A 20,492-nucleotide genomic window follows, 5' to 3' on the forward strand; every position below is an offset into this window, starting at 1 on the left:
GTTGGAGCCAAGAGTCTGGAGAACTTTCGGGTGACTCTTGTTACAGTATTTTCTTTTGGGGTGGAGCAGGTGGCGACCTCAGAAGAGCAGGAACAGGATGGCCCATGCTAAGCCCCGATCTTGCCCCATCAGCAGGGGTGGGGGAAGCTGGGCTGGTGTATCATGGAACAGTCAGCAGCATTCGCTATGGGTTGCAAGTGGAGGCAAATGCAGGGGAGATCCCCTGAGCACTCGCTGACCTCTGAGCCACCCTCCCTCCCACCTCTGAGCTTGCGGAGGCCTTGTGGTTGCTGAGCAGGGACTGCACAGCTTCCCTTTCCATTTGCCAGCAGGAAATGAGGCTCGGTTCCGGGAGAAAGACCTTCCAAGCTAGGGGGGAGTCTAGGGGGACAAGAGAGTGTGCACTGGCTAAGGCACATAGGGCAGCTCCACGGGGGCGGGTGAGAACTGGGGAGCGCACAGCTCCCTGGGCTGCAGAGAGTGAGAGTGTGCACCTCTGGAGAGGGGGACCGAGCATAGGAGAGCTGAGAAGAGAGAGACACTGGGAGAGAGAGCCACTGTCCAGCCCCGCAGGCCCTGGAATCTTAGCCCTGGGACGGCACAGCCCAGGAAGTGTCTCTGTCCAATCCGGACACTTTGGACTGTTCGGAGATCCCCTGTGGGGGTCAAAACTCTCCTCCTTGCCGGCTCCTTCGTTCATTTCTTTCTCCCTTCCTTCGCTGGGTGCAGCCATCCGTGAGGGGTTTCCCCCAGTGTGGACTGATCTCCCTACCACACCCTTCCCTGTGCCAACATTGCTGCTGCCACCCGGAGCCACAGAAAGCCAAGCCAGGCAGGTGAGTCATTTTTTATACTTGGGGAGGGTGAAGGGACCTGCTTTACCTGGAGAGAATAATGGGCTGGGATGGACCTAGCAATAGAAATGAGGTCAGGAAGGGAGTGATAAGAGCAGGGAATTGGGATGCCTCAGTTCTTTTCCCAGCTCTGGAAGGGGAGTAGGGGGTGGAAATCAGGACTCCTGGGTCCTATTCCCAGTTCTGGAAGGGAAGTGGGGGGCGGGGGATCTAACAGTGAGAATGGGGGGCAATGTGTGTCAGGACTCCTGAGGTCTATTCCCAGCTCCATCACATGCCCATTCTGATAGTGTTACCTAGTGGCTGGTGCACTGGGCTAGGCCTTGGAAGAGCTGGGTTCTAGGCCCAGCTGTGCTGCTGGCCTGCTTCATGATTGTGTCAAGTTGCTTCCTCACTCTGTGCCTCAGTTTCCCCATCTATAAAATGGGGCTAATGTTACTGACTGGGCTCCCAGAGGGGTTCTGTGGGTAAATTAATGTCCACAAAGTGCTATGACACCCTCTAATGGGTGGTGCTAAGGACACATCCAGTGTAAACCTATAGAGGGGCCACAGGAGGCTAGCAAAGGATCTGATCCTACCCCAATGCCAGGCTAGGGGTAGGAGACAAGACTTAATGCACTAACCGGAGTGTGAGTGCCTTGTGAGTGTTCAGTGTCTTGTGCTAGAACCACCCCGGCCAGCTGTCCCAGAGGGGAGTAGAACATCCAGTGATCTGCACTATCCATTATGCTCATCTAGCTGGGCATGGACACCTGCTCAGTGCCCTGCCTCCTTCATGTTAGGTGTATGGCAGAAACCTTCCCTATATAGAATAGTTCTTGCTAGGCCCTTACACTGCTGAGGGTGAATCTGAGCCAAGGGCTCAGGGAGTTTCATGGTATCTGTTTGCTAGTGTATGCGCAGCATGGGCAGAAGCAGTGCCAGGCATCTCACACACCGCTCTCTGCCTCAGCCTCTGGGGTGAGCAGGGAGGTTGGCTCCGTGGCCCAGTCAGTCCTCAGCCTTTCTGCAGCGACTAAAAGCAGGTGGCCTGTTGGCATTGTGACGGGCCCATGGGACTGACACCCCACAAACTAATGTCACACAAGCCAGTGACTAGCCATCTAGTGGGGACACCCTTTGGCTGCTCATGTGCCAGTGCTTGGAACAACCAGCCCCGAGGGTCAATGAGAGGGCAGTTTGACCAACAGCGCAGCAGGTTCGGACACCATTAGGGCAGGCAAGCGAGATGTTCTGAAGACAGAACCTTGCCCTGGTGGGGCTGAGGACTGCATGATGTGCAGCAGATGCTACAGCAGCAATGCACTAGAGCTGCGTGTGACAGCACGACCCTGTGGGTAGGACGTGGCGCTGGGGAGCTGGGTTCAGGACCTGGCTCTGTCACTCACTTGCAATGTGTCTTTGGTTAACTCTTAGTGCCTCAGTTTCCCCATCTGTGCAATGGTGATAATGACCCCCACCTTTGCAAAGGGCTTTGTGATCTATATTGTTAGTGTGATAACATGAGACTCGGTAACTGGAAGGATACAGGGCTGTGGGTCCCAGGCTCTGGTTTGTGTGTGTGTGGAAAGTGTGTGTGTGTGGGGGGGGGTGTGTGTGTGCTCTGGTTCTGTATCCAGACCAGAGTACTCACCAGGGACTTGCTATCTCAGGTCTCTGTATTGGGGAGAAGTGGCTTATTTACAGTGTTTCCAGGACTAAAACAGAGGAGGCACTGTCCAGAAAAGTGAGTGCTAGACACAGAGCAGTTCCCAGCCACTCCTGTCCCAGCAGGGGGCACTGTGGGGAGGTGGCAGGAGTGTTGGCTGGTGGTGGAAGCTCCTAGCTATGCAAGCCCCTGCCTCTCCCTCTGGACTGTCGGTGAGTGTCTCATGCTTCCAGGCTGGAACACACCTGGCTTCCTGTGTTTTTTCCTGGCTGTTCCTTCATCCCAGGCACATGGATTTCCTGGCCTGTCAAGAAGCCGGATGGGCTTTGGGTGACCAGATGTCCCGATTTTATAGGGACAGTCCCGATTTTTGGGTCTTGTTTTTATATAGGCTCCTGTTACCCCTTCCCCCGTCCCAATTTTTCACACTTGCTGTCTGGTCATCCTAGATTGGCTGCGTGTATTATCTCCTCCGTCAGCCCCAGCTTGGGTTGCTTTGCTTTGTTCCCAGCAAGGAGGCATGGAACGATAATCCTATGCAGCCATTGCGCCGTGTTACACCCACAGGGCAGCCCCCAAGGCAGAACGGCATCCCCTAGTGACAGTCAGCCTTGGCCCCTGTAGAGACCTGGTGCAACATGGGGTGGAGGGAATTGGGGTCTGTAATGGGGTGGGCGGGTTAGTGGGAAGGGGGAATTGGAGTCTGTAATGGGAGTGGGCTGGGGTGGTGGATGGGGGAATTGGGGTTTGTAATGGGGGGTTGGGCAGGGGGAATTGGGGTCTGTAATGGGGGTGGGTGAGTGAATTGGAGTCTTTATTGGGTGGAGTGTGGGAACTGGGGCCTGTAATGGGGCGGGTAGCTCGGGGCGGGGGGGAGGGGAAGTGCAGGCGTGGTTGGCATGGCTGGTGGTGTGTATCCACCCTGAACTGGCTGCCTGTGCTCATGGCTTGGGGTTGGGCTGACAGAGCCCCCAGCTCCCAGAACGTGGGCTGGCTAGTCTCCTTGCTGGGAGCTGCCCCACTGCTGCCTCCTGAGCCTTTTGTATGGAACAAAGCCCCAAGCTCCACAGTCAGCTCCTCTGGGAGCCCCCATTATTTGGCTGGCCTGGCCCCCTTCCTCAGCCTAGCCCCGGTGCCTTTCCCTTCCCCCTCCTCCTGCTGGGAGCTCACCCCCTCCACCCCGAACTGCAGAGTCCAGCTCTCCAGGGAGCCTTTGGGCCTCACCCCCTTGCCCCTCCCCAGCGCAGGGGTGTGAGGGGCTGTGATCGGATTACAGATCAGCAGCCCTTCATTTCCTCTGCCGGTGGAGATCCATCTCAGCTGGGACAAAGGCTCCAGCTAATCCAGTAGCTCTCCTCCGTGTTGTTATTCCCTGGCCTTGGGCCTCACACGGTGGGTGTGCACTGCCAGAACCCACCCACTGCTGCTCAGAGGGCATTGCTGGTACGACTTTGCCCTGATGATTCTGGCACCTGCTGTAAGGAGTGGGGCAGGAGCACTGGCTGTGGGGGGAGCTCCCAGCTATTCCAGTCCAGCCTCTCCCAGCAGGGGGTGCTGTGGGGAGGGGGGGGGAGGAGCGCTGGCTGTGGGGGGATTTATGGGGGAAGCTACTAGCTACTCCAGCCCCAGCCTCTCCCAGCAGGGGGTGCTGTGGGGAGGGGGCAGGAGTGCTGACTGTGGGGGGATTTATGGGGGAAGCTACTAGTTACTCCAGCCCCAGCCTCTCCCAGCAGGGGGTGCTGTGGGGAGGGGGCAGGAGTGGTGCCTGTGGGGGGATTTATGGGAGGAGCGACCAGCTACTCCAGCCCCAGCCTCTCCCAGCAGGTGGTACTGTGGGGAGGGGGCAGGAGCTCTGGCTGTGGGGGGATTTATGGGGGGAGCGACCAGCTACTCCAGCCCCAGCCTCTCCCAGCAGGGGGTGCTGGGAGGAGGGGGCAGGAGCTCTGGCTGTGGGGGGATTTAGAGGGGGAGCAACCAGCTACTCCAGCCCCAGCCTCTCCCAGCAGGGGGCACTGAGGGGAGGGGCAGGAGCGCTGGGTGTGGGGGGAGCCCCCAGTTACCGGGCCCACCTCTCCCAGCAGAAGCAGTAAAGAGTGGGGTGGCTGCTCATTAAGAACAGCCCTAATGTGATGCCCTGTTGTTTGTCCCTCCATTTGTGTAACCAGCGAGTAATGATGGGGTGGGAGTGGCTCCTTACCCTGTGTGTGTGTGTGTGTGTGTGGTGGGGGGGGGGGAGAGTGTTCTTACCCCAGCTGTCACTAGTTGGCCTCATCCTGTTTGCTTGTTCAGATTCATGCACCCAGGAAGTTCTACCAGTAGAAGCTAAGGGAGTGAATTTAAGCCTACATGTGGACAGCCAAAGGGAGCTAAGCTAAACCAGAAGCAGGCACTTCTGGACTAAGTGTATGTGGTCAAACTCCCCATGTAGACAAGCCCTTAATTACTTTACACCCACAGTGGCTTGTATGTGGCTCACATGTGGCTGGAAAAGCAGGGCCCAGCTAGAAGCAAGGCCTGCGAGCCCAGCAGAGGAAGGAAGGGGAGGTGCCCAGGCCAGCTGGCAGTGCAAACATAAAACTGCATTGGATTGGGGGGAGGGGGTGAGACTGGGGCCGTGGTGACAGCCCTGGAGCTCAAAGGCCTCTGGTTGGTTGCAGCCAAGATACAGCATGGGCAGTGGCAGGGCAAACAGTCTCCATATTACCCACATGCCTCAGCCCCACCCCGCAGAGACCAACAGGGGAGTCCACTGGAGGCCAGCAAAAGCAATCAATACGTTCCATTGGACCCACTCTCACCATTGAGGGAAGTGCTACTGTAGATGGGCCCAAACCATTTGAGAACTGGGGCCTGGTTGTGCGCCCTGTAACAGTGTCCCCAATGATCTCGTCCTATTATCCCCATTTGCAGCAGCAATCCTGGATGGATCAAGAGAGATCTGCAGTGGGCAACCGAGGTCAGCCTGTGGGCTGTTTCCCTACTGCAGAAGGACCCTGTGGCTGACTCAGCTCTTGGTCTCGCTGCTGGGAGTGCCAGCAGGTTTGGTGGCAGTGGGTGTCACGTAGATATTGGCCCATTTGGAAATGGACTGGGACATCCCTCCCCATCTAATTCATGGCCAACAGGCCACTGATCAGCCACCCCAAGGGAAGGCTCTTTGGTCTCCTTTGACCTGGCTGGGTTATGGAACTAAGGACCTAGAGGTGAGAGATTCCATCCCCAGAGCCATCCCAGTACCGTAGGTGACTGAAGGCACTTTTTGGAGGCTTTAATCAATAAGGAATCCATTTGTGCAGCAGCACTGTCTCTTTAACCCCCATGTTCCTTGTCACGGCCCAGGGCTCCCAGAGAGGAGGGTTCAAGCAAAGTGTAAAGCCTTAGAGACATCCTGAGCTGACAAGCACCATTTCTGCCCCTGGTGGTGGCACTCTGAGCAGAGGCCTGGGACACCATGGGGTCTCAAGGCCCTTCTGGGACAGGGTTGAGGCCCGCTGGCCAGGTGGTATGGGGAAAGCAGTGGCTCTGTTATGTAGTTAGACAGAAGCCTGATTTCCAGAGATGAGGAAAACCCTCAGCTGCAGCTGAACTCAACCAGGGCTCATCACTCAGCATCCTGTGTCTGCAGGTTCCCAAGCTGGCCAGCCACCAAACTCAGACAAGCCCCATTGAACCCCTGAGTGCTGTCAGCTTCTGGTATCACAACAACATGCAAATAACCTTGTGATGGGAGAAGATCCAGCCGCTTGGCCTTCTGGCTCTGAAGAGCTGGTTTTGATTGAGCTCTAGTGGCACTTTGGAGGGGTTCCAGAATGCCGTCTGGCTGGAACGTGCCAGCCATTTGGCATGCCAAGCCCTGCACTGGCAGCCAGTTGCCAGGGCTCTGGGGGAGCCATTGAACCCAGCAGACTGGCGGGCGCATTCCTGGGAAGGAAAATGGCCCTCCCGAGACAATGGCCATTCACTGGGGCTGACATTGTTCCCCCAGCAGATGTTTATGTAGAGTCCATAACGAAACAAACGTTCCAAGGGATTCCCAGCCGTTGACATAACAACTGCTTTGTGACTTGATCAGAGAGCCAGTGCTCCCAAGTCAATCCTTATACCAACTCGTGCTGGGCGAGGGCAAGGCAGCAGGCATGCCTGCCCCATTGTCTGCAGCTCCCGGAGAAAACGGGCTCTGAATACTGGAATTGCAGGGGACTCCGGGGCTGGGGCAGCCGGGACCCACACATACACAGCCAGCACCCTCTGCCCCGCTCCCCACAGCGCCCCCTGCTGGGAGAGGCTGGGGCTGGAGTAACCGGGACCCCCACAGCCAGTGTCTCCCCCACTCCGCACAGCGCCCCCTGCTGGGAGAGGCTGGGGCTGGAGTAACCGGGACCCCTGCAACCAGCACCCTCTGCCCCACTCCCCACAGCGCCCCCTGCTGGGAGAGGCTGGGGCTGGAGTAACCGGGACCCCTGCAGCCAGCACCCTCTGCCCCACTCCCCACAGCGCCCCCTGCTGGGAGAGGCTGGGGCTGGAGTAGCTGGGAGCTCCCACACAGCCAGTGATCCTCCCCACAGCGCCCCCTGCGGGCAGAGGCCGGCGCTGCAGCAGTTCGCCGCTCCCGTAACTGCCGCCCTGGGCGGGCTCAGTTGGCCCGGCCGCTCTCCCAGCCCCGCCCTGCCCCGGCGCGCGCCGCCCCCTGTAGTTCAGTAGCAAGCGGCGCCGGGCATGCCAAGACAGCTGGGCTGTACCAAGTGGCTCCTGGCGGCTGGGGAGGGGGGTGAGGACTAGGGCACATAAAAATAGCAGTCCCCGTTGCCACGGAGCGTTACAAACGGCGCAGAGCGAGCCAGGGGCCACAGGACTTGCCTCCCGCTTCCGGCCGGTCGGCCGAGCGCTGAGCCAGTGCCTGCCTGGGGGCTCCTCGGGGATCTCCCTTCCCCTCCGGCTCGCGTTGGGTCGCTCCAGCCTCTGGGCTTTTAAAGGGGCTGCCGAGGCCGACAGCAGCGAGGGGGGCGGTGCTGGGCTCGTGGCCCTTGCAGAGCGGCTTGCTGGGGGCGATGGGGAGCTGAGCCCCAGGTGAGTGCGCGCCCGGAGCGCAGAGGGGCTGCTGGGGCCCGCCCGGCCGGGACTGGGCGGGCACGGAACTTTCCCAGCTGCCGGGAGCGGGGCGGGAGGCAGCGGCGCTGGGGGGCGTGGGGCGCTCCCACCGGCCCCGGTTCTAGCGCGGGGGCTGCCGACCCCCCCTGCGGCCCGGCGAGCGTCCCGCTCTGGAGCGGAGCCCTGGGTGGCCGGGAAACGTCCCCTGTTCCGCGCCTTGCCCTGCCCCGCCGCCCCGCTCCAGCAGCTTGCGGTCTGGATCCCGGCGTGCGGCTTGGCTGGGGGTCTGGCGGGGGGGGGCGACGGGCAGCCTGCGCCCCACCCCCACGCCGGGGGAGCTGGTAACTCTGGGGAGTCCCGGCTCTGTCCCGGACGCGCCGCTGCACGAGTTCCCTCTCCCGGCTCTGCGCCGTGCTGTGATTTGTGCCGCTAGCTGCCGGCCGGGCTGAGAGCGGAGCTGTTCTCGCTGCAGCACCGCTCCTTGGGGCGGCTTTGTGCGAGCCCTTGCTCTGCTGACACCCACATTTTTCCCACCCCCGCCCCCTTTGCTATTTGATCTCCGGCTCTTGCTTCTCGTCGATCGCTTGGCCTCGCAGGCTATTGCAATGGAAAAAAGTTCGCACTGCCCCGCAGCTCGCGCGAAGCCTGTTGCTCCGTGCGCGGAGCTGCCGAACAAAAGGTGGCCTCGCTGGCACACCCCGGCGGAGCTGAGGCGGGGATCTGGGGGTCGCACGAGGGCGCAGCCGGGGGAGAGGGAGGGATCGGTCTGGAACAAAACGTGTCCGACCCACCGACTGCGCTGATAAGCGAAGGCCCGCACATTCCTGGGATGTTTTAGGGCTTCAACCTCCGGCGTGGGGCCCGATCCTTCCGGTTTACCGCCAGCCTCAATCCGGAGTGACCCGACCCGAATAGTCGGCGCCACGTGTGGGAGAGATCGGAACCAGGCCCTACATTGCAAGCTCCCTTCCAGGGAGGTTATGTGCCTGCTGTATGATGGGGCCTGGCTCTTGCTGGTGGGACTGTCAAGAAAGCTATGCTGGGATTGTACTGTTGGAGCTGAGCTCTGGAGCCGGCCCTTTGCTGGGGTTGGGGAGGCTGCTCAGCCTACTGTGCTGACAGACCTGGGTCTGGGACTGCTCCTAGCCCTCTACCTGTGCTGGTGCTGGAGGATTTTGTGGCTGGAAGCTCCCCCTTCTAAGGATGAGTCTCTGCTGCCCATCAAGTCGTACTGGGCTCAAGTGGGTTGCAGCAGGTCAGGACCAAAGTGCCTTGGCAGAGCAGGGCAGGAAGGCTGATCTGAGGTCTGAGATGCTAGTCTGCAATGTAGAAGATCTCGGTTCAGTTCCCAGCTCCAGTGCAGTCATCCTGTATGGCCTCAGGTCAGTCACTTGAGCTTTGTGCCTCAGTTTCCCTTCAGCAAAGTGGAAAAGTATTCTCCCCAGTTCAGAGCAGAGATGCACTGACATTTGTGAGGTGCTCACGTGGGGGCCAGTGGCAGACCATTTGAGTACCTCAATGGATTGGAGGGACATTGGCAAAGCTGGGTTTGTGGGGTTGAGATAGTAGGGGGGCATTGGCAGAACTGGGAGAAGCTTGCAAAGCTCTACTGCTAGCGGGGTGGGGGAGTGCCTTTTGCTCTACCCTCTTACAGTCTTGTTCCCCTGCAGGCTGTGACCTGAAGCTGTCCTGTGACCGAGCAGCCCAGTGAGAGAGAATGCGTGGAGGCTCTGTGCTGGCAGTGCCATGGCTCCTGGTCCTTGCTGTCACCGGCGGCTGTGGGCAGGATGAGAAGCCAGCCTTTGCCCCCCTTTTCACTCGGAAGCCCTTCATTGTGGCCTGGAATGCGCCCACCCAGGACTGCAGGCCCCGCTTCAAGGTCCAGCTGGACTTCAGCCTCTTTGACCTGCAGGCCTCGCCCAATGAGGGCTTTGTAGACCAGAACCTCACCATCTTCTACAAGGAGCGCCTGGGCCTCTACCCCTACTATGATGAGCAGCAGGTGGCTGTGAATGGGGGTGTCCCCCAGAACAGCAGCCTACAGGAGCACCTGGACCACCTCCAGGAGGGCATCCGGAAGTACATCCGCTCAGAGGCCAAGGAAGGGCTGGCTGTCATCGACTGGGAGGAATGGCGGCCCATCTGGATCCGCAACTGGCAGAACAAAGACATCTACCGCAAGAACTCCCGCCAGCTGGTGCTGTCGCAGCACCCCAACTGGCAGGAGGACATGGTGAACAAGGAGGCCCAGTACGAGTTTGAGAGCTCGGCCCGGAGATTCATGCTTCACACCCTGCAGCATGCCAAGAGCTACCGGCCCAAGCAGCTGTGGGGTTACTACCTCTTCCCGGACTGCTACAACCATGACTACAGCAAGAATCCAGACAGCTACACGGGCCGCTGCCCTGACGTGGAGGAGACACGCAATGACCGGCTGTCCTGGCTCTGGAAGGAGAGCACAGCCCTCTACCCCTCCATCTACCTAGACCAGGTCCTGGCCTCCTCTGTGAACGGCCGCAAGTTCGTGCGCTCACGGGTCATGGAGGCCTTGCGGATCTCCCACCAGCACCATGATGGCTACTCGCTGCCAGTCTTCGTCTACACCAGGCCCACCTACAGCCGTAAGCTGGACGTCCTGAGCAGGGTAAGGCGGTGCCCGCGCCCCAGGGATAGACCTATTTCTGCCAGGGATATTGGGGCTAGAACCAGGGGTGAAAGTAGAAATAGGGACTTACCGGTATGGGGCTGGGCTGGGTTGGGGCCAGCTCTCCACCCCAGAAGGGGTGGGGATGGGGTGGGGGGTCAGAGCCAGCCCCAGCCTGCCCTATACTGGTAAGTGCCCTCCTCCTCCCCCACTGGGATAGCAGCAGCAGCTGGGGGCTCTGGCAGCAGTTTAAAGGGCCCAGGGCTCAGCTGCTGCTACCACCCTGGGCCCTTTAAACTGCTGCCGGAGCCCCCGGCTGCCGCTGCTACCCCAGGGCTTCGGCAGCAGGGCTCCAGGGGCTATTTAAAGGGCCTGGGGGTCCCCTGCTTCTAGCGCTCTGGGCCCTTTAAATAGCTGCCGGAGCAGCGGTGGGGCTCTGGTGGCTATTTAAAGGGCCCAGGGCAGTAGAGGCAGCGGGAGTCCCAGCCCTTTAAATAACCCCCGGAGCCCTGCTGCCGCTACCCCAGGGCTCCAGCAGCGGGGCTCTGGTGGCCATTTAAAGGGCCTGGGGCTCCAGCCACTGCTGGGAGCCCCAGCACCTTTAATTGCTGTCTGGGGAAGCCAGCCCAGTATGGCGTACCAGCTCTTGCTGGTATGCTGTAGCAGGGCGTACCGGCTTATTTTCACTGACTCTGACTAGAACCTTGCTTCTTCCTGGGCCTCTAGCTCTTTGGTTCTCGTAGAGGGTAGTGGGTGGTCTCACCACTAGGGAGCAGTGTGATCACACATCCTCCCAGCATATTACAGTAAAGGCACCAGAACATACCAAGGGGACAGACTTTGCACAGTCTTTTCCAGGCCCCATCTCCACCAGGGAGGGCAGGAGGAACTGATTCTTCCCACCATCCAAGGTTTTAAACACCAGCTCCTCAAATTCAACCCCAGCTGCACCCTTCCTGCATTGTCATGGGCTGGTGGTGCTTTATGGGGTAGAGCAGGGTCCCGGTCCCAGTCCCGCTTGCCCCTCTGCATCTGAGCTGACTTGCCAGCGGCCTTGTTGCTTGTGCTGCCTGGGCATAGGGCTCTTGCATTGCGGTAGCCAAGGGAGCTGAGACCGGGCAGCTCTGTGGCCTTCCTGGCAGGCTGGGGTGGAGGAGAGAAGGATGGGCAGTGGAGAGGGGGTGGGGGGAATCTTCCTGTGCTAGCCAGGTGGGTCTGTGAGATTGCATTTCAGCTCCCTGGTCCTGTCCAGCGTTGCCATGGCTGAGGATGAGTTCCTGACCTTACCATGCCCCTTCTGGTGGGGGGAGTGCAGCTGTTGAAATGGGAGCTGTGGCCCTGCTGCTGTGCAGGCTAACCGCACATTGACAGCCATGACTTCCCCTTTCTGGATCCTGTCCCACAGAGCCCAGCTTCAGGAGGCAGCTGGAAGAAGAGCATGGCCTCAAGAGCCAGGACTCCTGGGTTCCATTCCTGGCCCTCCTGCCTGAGCACGGGCAAATCACCTAGAGCCAGATTTTTCTCAAGAGCTCAGCTGAAAATCTGGTGCCTGAGCTCTCTGGACCCCAGGTGCAGCATGGGGAAAGGTGCCATGTTGGGGGAGCCATATGGAGCTGTGGTGGGGTGCAGAGTCTGGAATGATCACATCCTGTACTATGCCTCCATTAGCCAACCCCCCTGCCCAGTGTAGAAGGGCCATGCTGCCACAGGATGCCCTCTGCGGTGCCAAGGATCTCCATTGGGAAGTCTGTTTCCTGGTGCCCTGGGGTGTGACTGTCCCCACAAGGGCCTGTGGGGGCAGCATGATGGGCAGGGAGGTGGCTGTGGTGGGGGGAGAAAAGGCAGGAGTGGGAGGGTGGTGCTGGTACCATTGTTCTGGCCCATGCGTGCCTGGCACTTAGTGGCAGGGCCTGCAGATACATTAAGCTGTTCTCGGGTAAGAAGCCATTGCAGTCTCTGCCTGTGGGGCAGGGGTGTGTTCGAGCTGTGAGCGGGCAGGCAGAGGCCAGTATCTGCCACAGGAGGGTGCTCCATTGTCCTGGGTGGGGCTTCAAGTCATGCTGGTGGGGTGATGGGGGGGGGGGGGGGGGGGGTGTTAGATCTGGGCAACTCATGTTGCCAGCCCGATATGGGAATTGAGCATAGGCTCTGTGGGCCAGGAGAGCAGCTCCATCAAACTCCCTGCTGATGGGGCAAGGCTATGCCCTGGGTGGGCTCCTCCAGCAGAGCATGGAGGAGCCTCGGGTGCTAGCAGGTGGTGGGTGGGCAAGGCGGGCACCCAGCTCCCTGGCAGCAATGGTGCAGGGGTAGGAGGCAACAGAATCTCATTCTCTAACTGAGGATGTAGCATGGGGGATGTGGGGTCTCCCAGCTGTTTAGTATAAAGGGCCCCCTTGTAACAGAGAGCCCATGTGAATGGGCTCAGGTCTGAGCCCAGCTCCACTCTGTGCTCCCACCCTGCAGGCACAGGGGGAGGAAGCTCAGCCAAGCCCCGTGGGACATCTCTCCGCACAGAGGCTCTGCGGGATGTTTGGCTGCTGAGATGGGGGTGAAAGTGCCACTGAGGCCCAAAGCACCACAGGGACCCCGATGGCTGTGCCCATTAGCCCATCTATAGTGCCCAGCATGCCAGCTCTGCTGGGCACCAGGGCCTGCTCCAGACCCCAGCGCGCCAAGCGCGCGCTTGGGGCGGCATCCCAGCAGGAGGGCGGGCTCTGGTAGACCTCCCGCAGACGTGCCTGCGGAGGGGCCGCTGGTCCCGCGGCTCCGGTGGAGCATCCGCAGGCACGCCTGTGGGAGGTCCACCGGAGCCGCGGGACCAGCGACTGCTAGAGCGCCCCCCGCGGCGTGCCACCGTGCTTGGGGCGGCAGAAATCCTAGAGCCGCCCCTGCTGGGCACAGCGCCCCCTGTCAGTGACTGAGTAGAAGTCCAGGGGGCCCTGCACACAGCCAACTGCTAGCATGGCTGGGGCTGCAAAGCCATCTCTCTGGGGCGGGCTGGGAGTCAGAGGTTCTTGGGGGTCCCCATGCTGTCCTGCCCAGCTGGGTGGCTCCTAGCTGCATGGGAGGGGGGCCTTTCCACCCTGGCCTTCTGGGCATTTTGAGGGGGTGGAGATGAATGACCCCAGCTGGGCAGATTTTCCCCCCCCCCCTCCCACCTTGGTGTTTGTGTTCTCCTTTTCTGCTGTCTGCCAGGGCAGCACATGCCTAAATGTTGCCTCACATGTCCTGCTGAGTGCAACTCCTGGCTGGGGCCACTTCCCACAGGAAGCTCTCTGGGGGGTGAAGGGGTCCTGGGGGGGAGGGGGTGTCTCTGTGGGTGGCAGGCTGCTTCTCTGTGTTATATACATTGTTGCTGGAGTGCAGCTCCCCTCTTAGTGGACAGGCCTGATCTTGTATGCAGGGGAGGAAGGATCACGTGTTCTAATGGTTAGAGTGGGAACTGGGTGCCAGGACTCCTGGGATCTATTCCTGACTCTGGCTGCAGAGTGGGGTCTAGGGGCTAGAAGAAGAGACTGCAAGCCAGGACTCCTGGGTTCTATTCTCAATGTTGGTACTTAAATTTTCTGACCTTGAATAAATCCTCTCCTGTCCCTCAGTTTCCATTTCTGTAACATGGGCACGCTAGTCCTCATGGAGGCAATGAGAGGGTTAATTATGAGACACTGGATGCTGGTGTTTGGCAAGTGCCCTAGTGATAGCTTAGGCATAGCACTGGCATGGCTCAGGGCAGCCAGCTGATGGCCATTCTCGTAAGGAAACAAGGGAAATGGGGTCTAGATACCATTATGGTGAAGTGGATGTGCAACTGGCTGAAAGATGGTATTTCATAGTTAGCTGGCAGACTGGGAGTGTGCATCTAGTGAGGTCCTGCAGGGATCAGTCCTGGGTCTAGTGCTAGTCAGTATTTTCATTAATGACTTGGATGATGGAGTGGGGAGTTTGCCTATAAAAATATATAGGACACCAAGCTGGGAGGTGTTGCGAGCCCTTTGGAGGGCAGGATTAGAATTCAAAAGGACCTTGACAAATTGAGAATTTGTTTGAAATCAACAAGATAAACTTCAGTAAAGACAAGTGCAATGTACTACACTTAGGAACCAAAAATCAAATGCACAGCTACAAAATGGGGACTAACTGGCTAGGTGGTGCTGCTGCTGAAAAGGGTCTGGGGGTTAGAGTGGATCAAACTGATGTGGTAGAGTTGCCCCCCCTTCCCCAAAGAGGCTACTTTCATTCTGGGATGTTGTTTAAGGGAGTGTCGTATGAGAGGACATTGTCCTGCTCAGCATGGATGAGGCCTCATCTGGAGTGTTGGGTCCAGTTCTGAGCACCACACTTCAGAAAGATGTGGACCAATTGGAGAGTCCAGAGAAGAGCAGCAAAAATAATCAAAGGCTTAGAAAACCTGATCTGTGAGGACAGGTTAAAAAATTGGGGCATGTTTAGTCTTGAGAAAAGACTCGGGGGCGGGGGGGGAAACCTGATATCTGTCTTCAAATATGTTAAGGGCTGTTCCAAAGAGGATGGTGATTGATTGTTCTCCATAGCTGCTGACAGTAGGACACAGACTAATAGCCTCCAAGGGAGGTTGTGGAATCCCTGTCACTGGAGGTTTTTAAGAACAAGTCAGACAAACCTCTGTCAGGGCTGGTCTAGGGTTACTTGGTCCCACCTCAGCGCAGGGGGCTCGACTTGATGGCTTCTCGAGGTCCCTTCCAGCAGAATGTTGCTCTGAAATCCACAAGTCCAGCATTTGTCAAATGTGGCCACATGCAGCCACCAGGGATTTTTCGTGTGGCCACAACAGCCTCCTGGGCAGTGGGGGAGGGAAAATCAACCTCTTTTTCCCCCTTCCCTACCTGTTGCTTCTGGATGCAGGGCTGCGGGGAGGGGCAAGTGGGGCAATTTGCCCTGGGCCCTGCAAGGGCTCCCACGAGAGTTTTTCAGGGCCCCTGGAGCAGGGTCCTTCACTTGCCCCGGGGGCCCCGGAAAACTCTTGCGGGGCCCGGGCCCCCAGAGCTTCTTCCACTCCGGGTCTTCGGCAATTCGGCGGCGGGGGGTCCTTCTGCTCCGGGACCCGCTGCCAAAGTGCTGGGTCTTTGGCAGCAATTTGGCGGCGAGGGGGCCCTGAATCCTCTGGGCGGCTCTGCCTGGATGAGGTACCCTGCACTGCCTCTGGAGACAGGTGGGGTACAATGCTGCAGGAGCAAGGTGAGTTCTCAGCCCACCTTGATAGGGGGTGGTAGGGCTCAGACTTCAGCCCTGGGGTGGTTGGGCAGCAGGTTCCAGTGGCAGGCCTTCAGGAACCTGGCCATGGGACTGCATGTGCCAACCCTCGGCTCTGGCCATGTGGCCCCAGCTTTGGGCTCTGGTCCCGGGTTCCAGCTGCAGAGCCAACCCTCGGTGCTGACCTCTAGCCCCTGCTGTGCGGCAGCAGGCTCTGACCCTCAGCTTCAGCTGCACAGCCCCTGGCTCTGACCACGCAGCCAGGGGCACTGAACCCCGGCTCCAGCCATGCAGGCTCACCACCCCCTTCCCCCATTTGCTTTGGGCCTCTGCTGTCTCCCCTGGCCCTGCATCCATGGCCCCAGGCCCCCACTACCTCCTCCTCTGACCCCCCCCCATCTAGGACTTAATTTGTCCTGGGGCTTGCTGAGAATAGTGATATTAACAAACATGCAGGTATCACTTTTCCCAGCAGACCTATCACAGCCTCCCAGCTAGCTACCAAGTGTGCTGTGAAAAGTGATAGTAACCAACATACAAATATCACTTTTCACAGCACTATTTTTATTGTCTGTACCAAAAAAACACATACACATGGATATTTTTGTTTTTCCTAAAGTTAATTAAGTATTTTAGGAAAAAGTGTCAGTCTGGCACTAGCAAGTGTTGGTGGTCACACTCCGAAGCCACCAAAATTTTTGTTGAGAACCCCATGCACTAACCTCTCAGTGCTGAAGAGCTGGCTCCGTTTGGATTAATGTAACGTGAAGGGTCTTTAATAGGCTACAACCCCTTTATGAGACTAGGATAGCAGGGGGCTGCTGTGGGTCAGGATTGAGGGGCATTGTCAGGGCTGTGTGGGGAGAGCCTGGGGCAGGGATAGCAGGGGCTGTGGATTGAGGGGCACTGGCAGAGCTGTGTGCAGGGAGCCCAGGCCTGGGATCTCAGGGGCCTGCAGCAGCCAGGAATGTGGGCAAGGCCATGTGTGGGGAGGCTACTCAGAGCCTGGTTCTCAGTAGCTCCACCAGTCCCTCTTGCTAGACAAGTTAATCCTGCAGCTGCCCACCCCCATCCTAGGCAGGAGCTGAGCTGCACGCAGGCCCTGCCTCCCACCTCTGGCACTCTCCGCACAGCTCACTAGCTGCTGGCGGCTCCCTCCTGCCTGACTTTCAGTGCTTGTTCCATCAGGCCACCTGCTGTCTCAGCAGCCCTGGTGGCTAGGCCCAGCCCAGGAACATGCATGCTGGCCTGGGGCAAGGAAGGGAGGGGCAGGAATGTGAGGAGCATGGGGTGGGGCTTCACCCCCACCCCATCACAAAGTGCGTGCCACTAGGCTGGGTGCAGCCCTGGGATATCTCATATCTTAGGTAACTGGCAACCTTTCACCCCCAGCTGCTTCATGGACTGTAAGAGGGAGGCTGGGACTGCTCTCTCTGGTGCCAGAAAGGCCACCCCCTCTGGGGTGGAGCACAGCAGCTGTTCTAACAGCACCCAGCAACAGTGTGGGGCATATAATGGAGAATTCCCCAGGCAGCTGGACTGGAGAAGAGATGGGAGAGCAATCAGGGAGGTGCAGTGTAGGGAGCTGGGATTTGGGCAGCAGAATTGGGTGTGGGGAGGGTAGCAGGAAAAATACACTGGATCTTTAATGGCCTCAGGTGGCAAGTTAGCATGCCCAAAAGCACCTGCCTCTAACACTACAGCAGGGCACTAGCACCACCTGGGAGGCCTCCTGTCCCGGTCCTGGCCAGGCCTAGCCCTGCTCAGAGACTAGCAGAGAGTTCACATCTCTGATGCAGCCAACTAGAGTGTGAGCGCATGTGGGGACACCCACACACACCCCCACCCCCAGGGGTTGACTGCTACGGCACTGCCCTCTCACGTGATCCTGATCCTCCTGCCCCTGGAGTATCCAGGTGGGAGCAATAGATTAGAGTTTGCAGGTTGGTTTGGGGAGCTGCACCTGCTACCTCCTGCTGCAAGTTTCCACCCTAACCATTGGCCCTGTCTGGATTCCTCCCTGGCAGATGGACCTGGTCTCCACCATTGGTGAGAGCGCTGCCCTGGGGGCAGCTGGTGCCATCTTCTGGGGTGATGCAGACTACACCAAGAGCCAGGTAGGTACCGGGGGAGGACAGCTCCCCCTCTGCTCGCAGCAGGGAAGCATCTGCCTGCCATCTGAGCTCTGGTATCGAGCATGGGGAGTGCCTCTCCACAGGCCTGCTCCTGCCTCCTGTGGAGTCAAAGACTGAAACAGGATTGGGCCTGGTGCCCTGCTGGCATCTGCCTACCGCAGCTTGTGCTGAGAATGAGCCGGGGCTGCACACAGCACGTGTTGTGGCCTTGCTGGATGCTCTGGTCTGTGCCCGCAAGGTCTGAGCATCCCATGGTGCCTGACCCAGTGCAGTCAGTGGGGCAGGGGAAGCTGCCAGTCTCCTTGGGGCCCTGCTGATCCTGGCCTGCTTGGCATTTCTGCCTCCTGGCTTGGCCTGGGCATAGGGAAGTGCCAACCCCCTGCATGCAGCAATAGTGCTGCTAGCCCCTGAGGATCTGAAGGCATGTGAAGGAACAGTGCTAGCACCTGGCAGTGCTATTGGTATACCCTGGTGGGCTTGAACTGCTCCTGGGTTCCTAGCAGGGCCTGCCATGGCAGTTGGTCCACAGCTGCCCTCTGGCTCTCACTCACCCCTCGTTCCCTTCCCAGAGCACCTGCCGGACCATCAAGGCCTACCTGGAGGAAGAGCTGGGTCACTACATCATCAACGTCACCACGGCAGCTCAGCGCTGCAGCCAGGCACTGTGCCAGGGCTGGGGGCGCTGCCTGCGCCGGGACAGCACCGCCAACGTCTTCCTCCACCTCAACCCGCTCAGCTTCCAGATCCGGCGCCGGGGTGAGGCAGACGGGCAGCAGCCAATGCTGCGGGTGGAGGGGGAGCTGTCTGCCGCCGACACCGCCTACCTACGGACCCACTTCCGGTGCCAGTGTTACCAGGGCTGGCGTGGGGATGCGTGCGAGTGGCAGCTGAGCACACACAACAGTGGAGCCTGCCCGACCTGTGCCATTCTGGGACTCCTGGCGCTGGGGCTCCTGGCCCACTTGGACTAGTTTGGCCCCTTACTGGGGTCCTCATGGCAGTAGGCAGTCTCCTGGTGCTTAGCATGGCAGGGGCATGGGTGCAATAGATGGCACTTGTAGCCAGAGCCTGGCGTGCCCCTCCGTGGGGCAGACAGACTTAGAACCCAGGAGCCTTTTGTATTTCATTTAGTACCGATGTAGTGGATCTCTTGGAGGTGGCCCTCTGCCATGGCTGAGGGGGCAAGAGACCCCCTCCAGCACTCCCTGTTGGCCAGCAGAGTGCCTGCAGCTGTGGGGTGAGGGGTGTTCTTGGGCAGTGATGCAGGGGTAGGGGGCAGCCTGCAGCTGGGAGTGGGGGGAGATCTGCCCTGGTGTGGAAATACAAGGGCTGTGCCTGGGGCTGGCTTCATCCCCCAGGGCCAGGTAGCCCCTCCTTCCCTGCTGCTGGGTGTGCCCCAATGTGGAGCCTGGCCCCATGGTGTGTGGGGGGGTGCTCATCCCCATCCCCAGTTCAGCAGAGGGACAGGGGCCTCTTGGCATGAGCCAAGCTGCACAGGGGGTGTGGGGTGCCTCCTAGCTCTACTCTAGGCTTTGGGGTTGGTGGAGGAGCAAGGGGATGGCAGGGCCCTTCTTCTGTTGTAAGGAGGGGGGTGGCTATGCAATGAGCGGAGGAGTGTCTGGGAGGCAAGGCCTGATGTGACATACTACTGTATGTGTCTGGAAATCCCCCTGGGGCTGAGTTTATGGGCTGGGGGAGGATCTGCCTTTCAGTGCCTGAGTGAGGTGGGGCCCGGGCCGGGGGCCTCCTGGGAGCCAGCGCCCTGCCTCTGTCACCGAGAAACCAAAGTGCTTTACCTCACCATTAAAGGTGGAATGAGAGAGCAGGTGGCTGCTGTTGGCTTATGGCGCGGCTCCCCCTTGCCCTGAGAGCAGGGGACAGTCCCATTTTCCTCACCCCTGCTGCAGGGGAGGTTGGGACAGGTGTTCTGGGGGCTTTTAGTTGGGCCCCTCTTGGCTGGCACAGTACCTGGGCTAGGGAGGCAACTATATCTGAGTCATGTTTGGACCATACTCCTTTTCTCTGCGCCCCCCCCCCCTGCTGACAATTCCCCGTTTCTCCTGGCCCCTGGTGTGTGACTCAACAGCCAGCATGCATGGTACCAAGCACCCCTCCCTCCCTCCTCCCCCAGCTCACTGAGCTGCCCTCTGTTAGCTCCTGGCACACAGCATGGAGACATCTGCCCGTGAGGTCTCCTGCTCCTGTAGGGTGTGCGCTCGGCAAGGCTGGGCCGTGGCTTCCCTTTGCCCCTGGGATGGCAGCAGAAGAAAGCTGTGGGGAAGGCTAGCTTGTGGAGGGGGCATTAAGGCTGGGAGCTGGCGTGAGTCATACCTGCAGCTCCAGGCCACGGGGGGGCAGTGGGCAGCCCCATGTCTCCCTAGCCCAGCCCCCAACTAGGTCATTTATCGTTCAGCCTGTGACTTGTTCCATGTTCAGAGGCTGGTACCTCATGGGACACCTGCCCCTTTGCCTGACCTCCAGGAGTGGCCAGAGCCCCCTCATGCTAACAGCTGTCCATAAAACTATTGGTGGCCCTGCGTGCTAGCAGCGTGGGTTCTGCAGGCGTTGGGGAGATACGCAGGGGTGTTTGTGTTGCGTACGGGAATGCTGCATGCTCATTCAAGGCCAGCAGCGAGGAGGAAAGCTGGGGCTGCTGAAACCCCAGTGGGTGACTGACCCTCTCTGGGGGGTTTCTCTGGAAGCCATGTGGCTGGGGGCTCAAGGTTAATTACAGGAGGTGAGACCTATCTCTGACAGCTGGCCCTGCTCATGCATTGCAGGGTGCTGCACTGAGCTACATAGCTCCCTCCTTGCTGCCAGCCCCCAGCTCTGAGTGTTGGAAGCTTGGCTCCAGGGGGTGCCTGTTGCTCTGGGATGTTTCCCTTCCCCATG

The 20,492-nt window shown here is 59.3% G+C and overlaps 1 protein-coding gene across 2 annotated transcripts; it reads left to right on the forward strand.

Moving 5' to 3' along the window:
• The first annotated feature begins 549 nt into the window (after positions 1 to 549).
• On the forward strand, positions 550 to 19,422 carry HYAL2 (hyaluronidase 2). 2 transcript variants are annotated; one of them, XM_045022708.1, is made up of 4 exons: positions 550 to 836; positions 9,263 to 10,236; positions 17,493 to 17,582; positions 18,170 to 19,422. In XM_045022708.1, the coding sequence occupies exons 2-4, from the start codon at positions 9,310 to 9,312 to the stop codon at positions 18,569 to 18,571; spliced, it is 1,419 nt and encodes a 472-aa protein (XP_044878643.1). In that variant the 5' UTR covers positions 550 to 836; positions 9,263 to 9,309; the 3' UTR covers positions 18,572 to 19,422. The 2 variants fall into 2 exon arrangements, with proteins under 2 accessions (XP_044878643.1, XP_044878642.1); XM_045022707.1 differs by lacking the exon at positions 550 to 836 and adding an exon at positions 7,343 to 7,571.
• The last annotated feature ends 1,070 nt before the right edge of the window (positions 19,423 to 20,492 follow it).

The sequence above is a fragment of the Mauremys mutica genome, chromosome 7 (genome assembly GCF_020497125.1).
Source record: "Mauremys mutica isolate MM-2020 ecotype Southern chromosome 7, ASM2049712v1, whole genome shotgun sequence".
Lineage (NCBI taxonomy): Eukaryota > Metazoa > Chordata > Testudines > Geoemydidae > Mauremys > Mauremys mutica.

Excerpts from the sequence above, each read along its gene's own strand:
- HYAL2 (XM_045022708.1), top strand. The coding sequence starts at position 9,310 with ATGCGTGGAGGCTCTGTGCTGGCAGTGCCATGGCTCCTGGTCCTTGCT. Across the intron at positions 10,237-17,492 it reads AGCTGGACGTCCTGAGCAGG|ATGGACCTGGTCTCCACCAT; the intron begins GTAAGGCGGTGC and ends CCTCCCTGGCAG. Across the intron at positions 17,583-18,169 it reads CAGACTACACCAAGAGCCAG|AGCACCTGCCGGACCATCAA; the intron begins GTAGGTACCGGG and ends TTCCCTTCCCAG.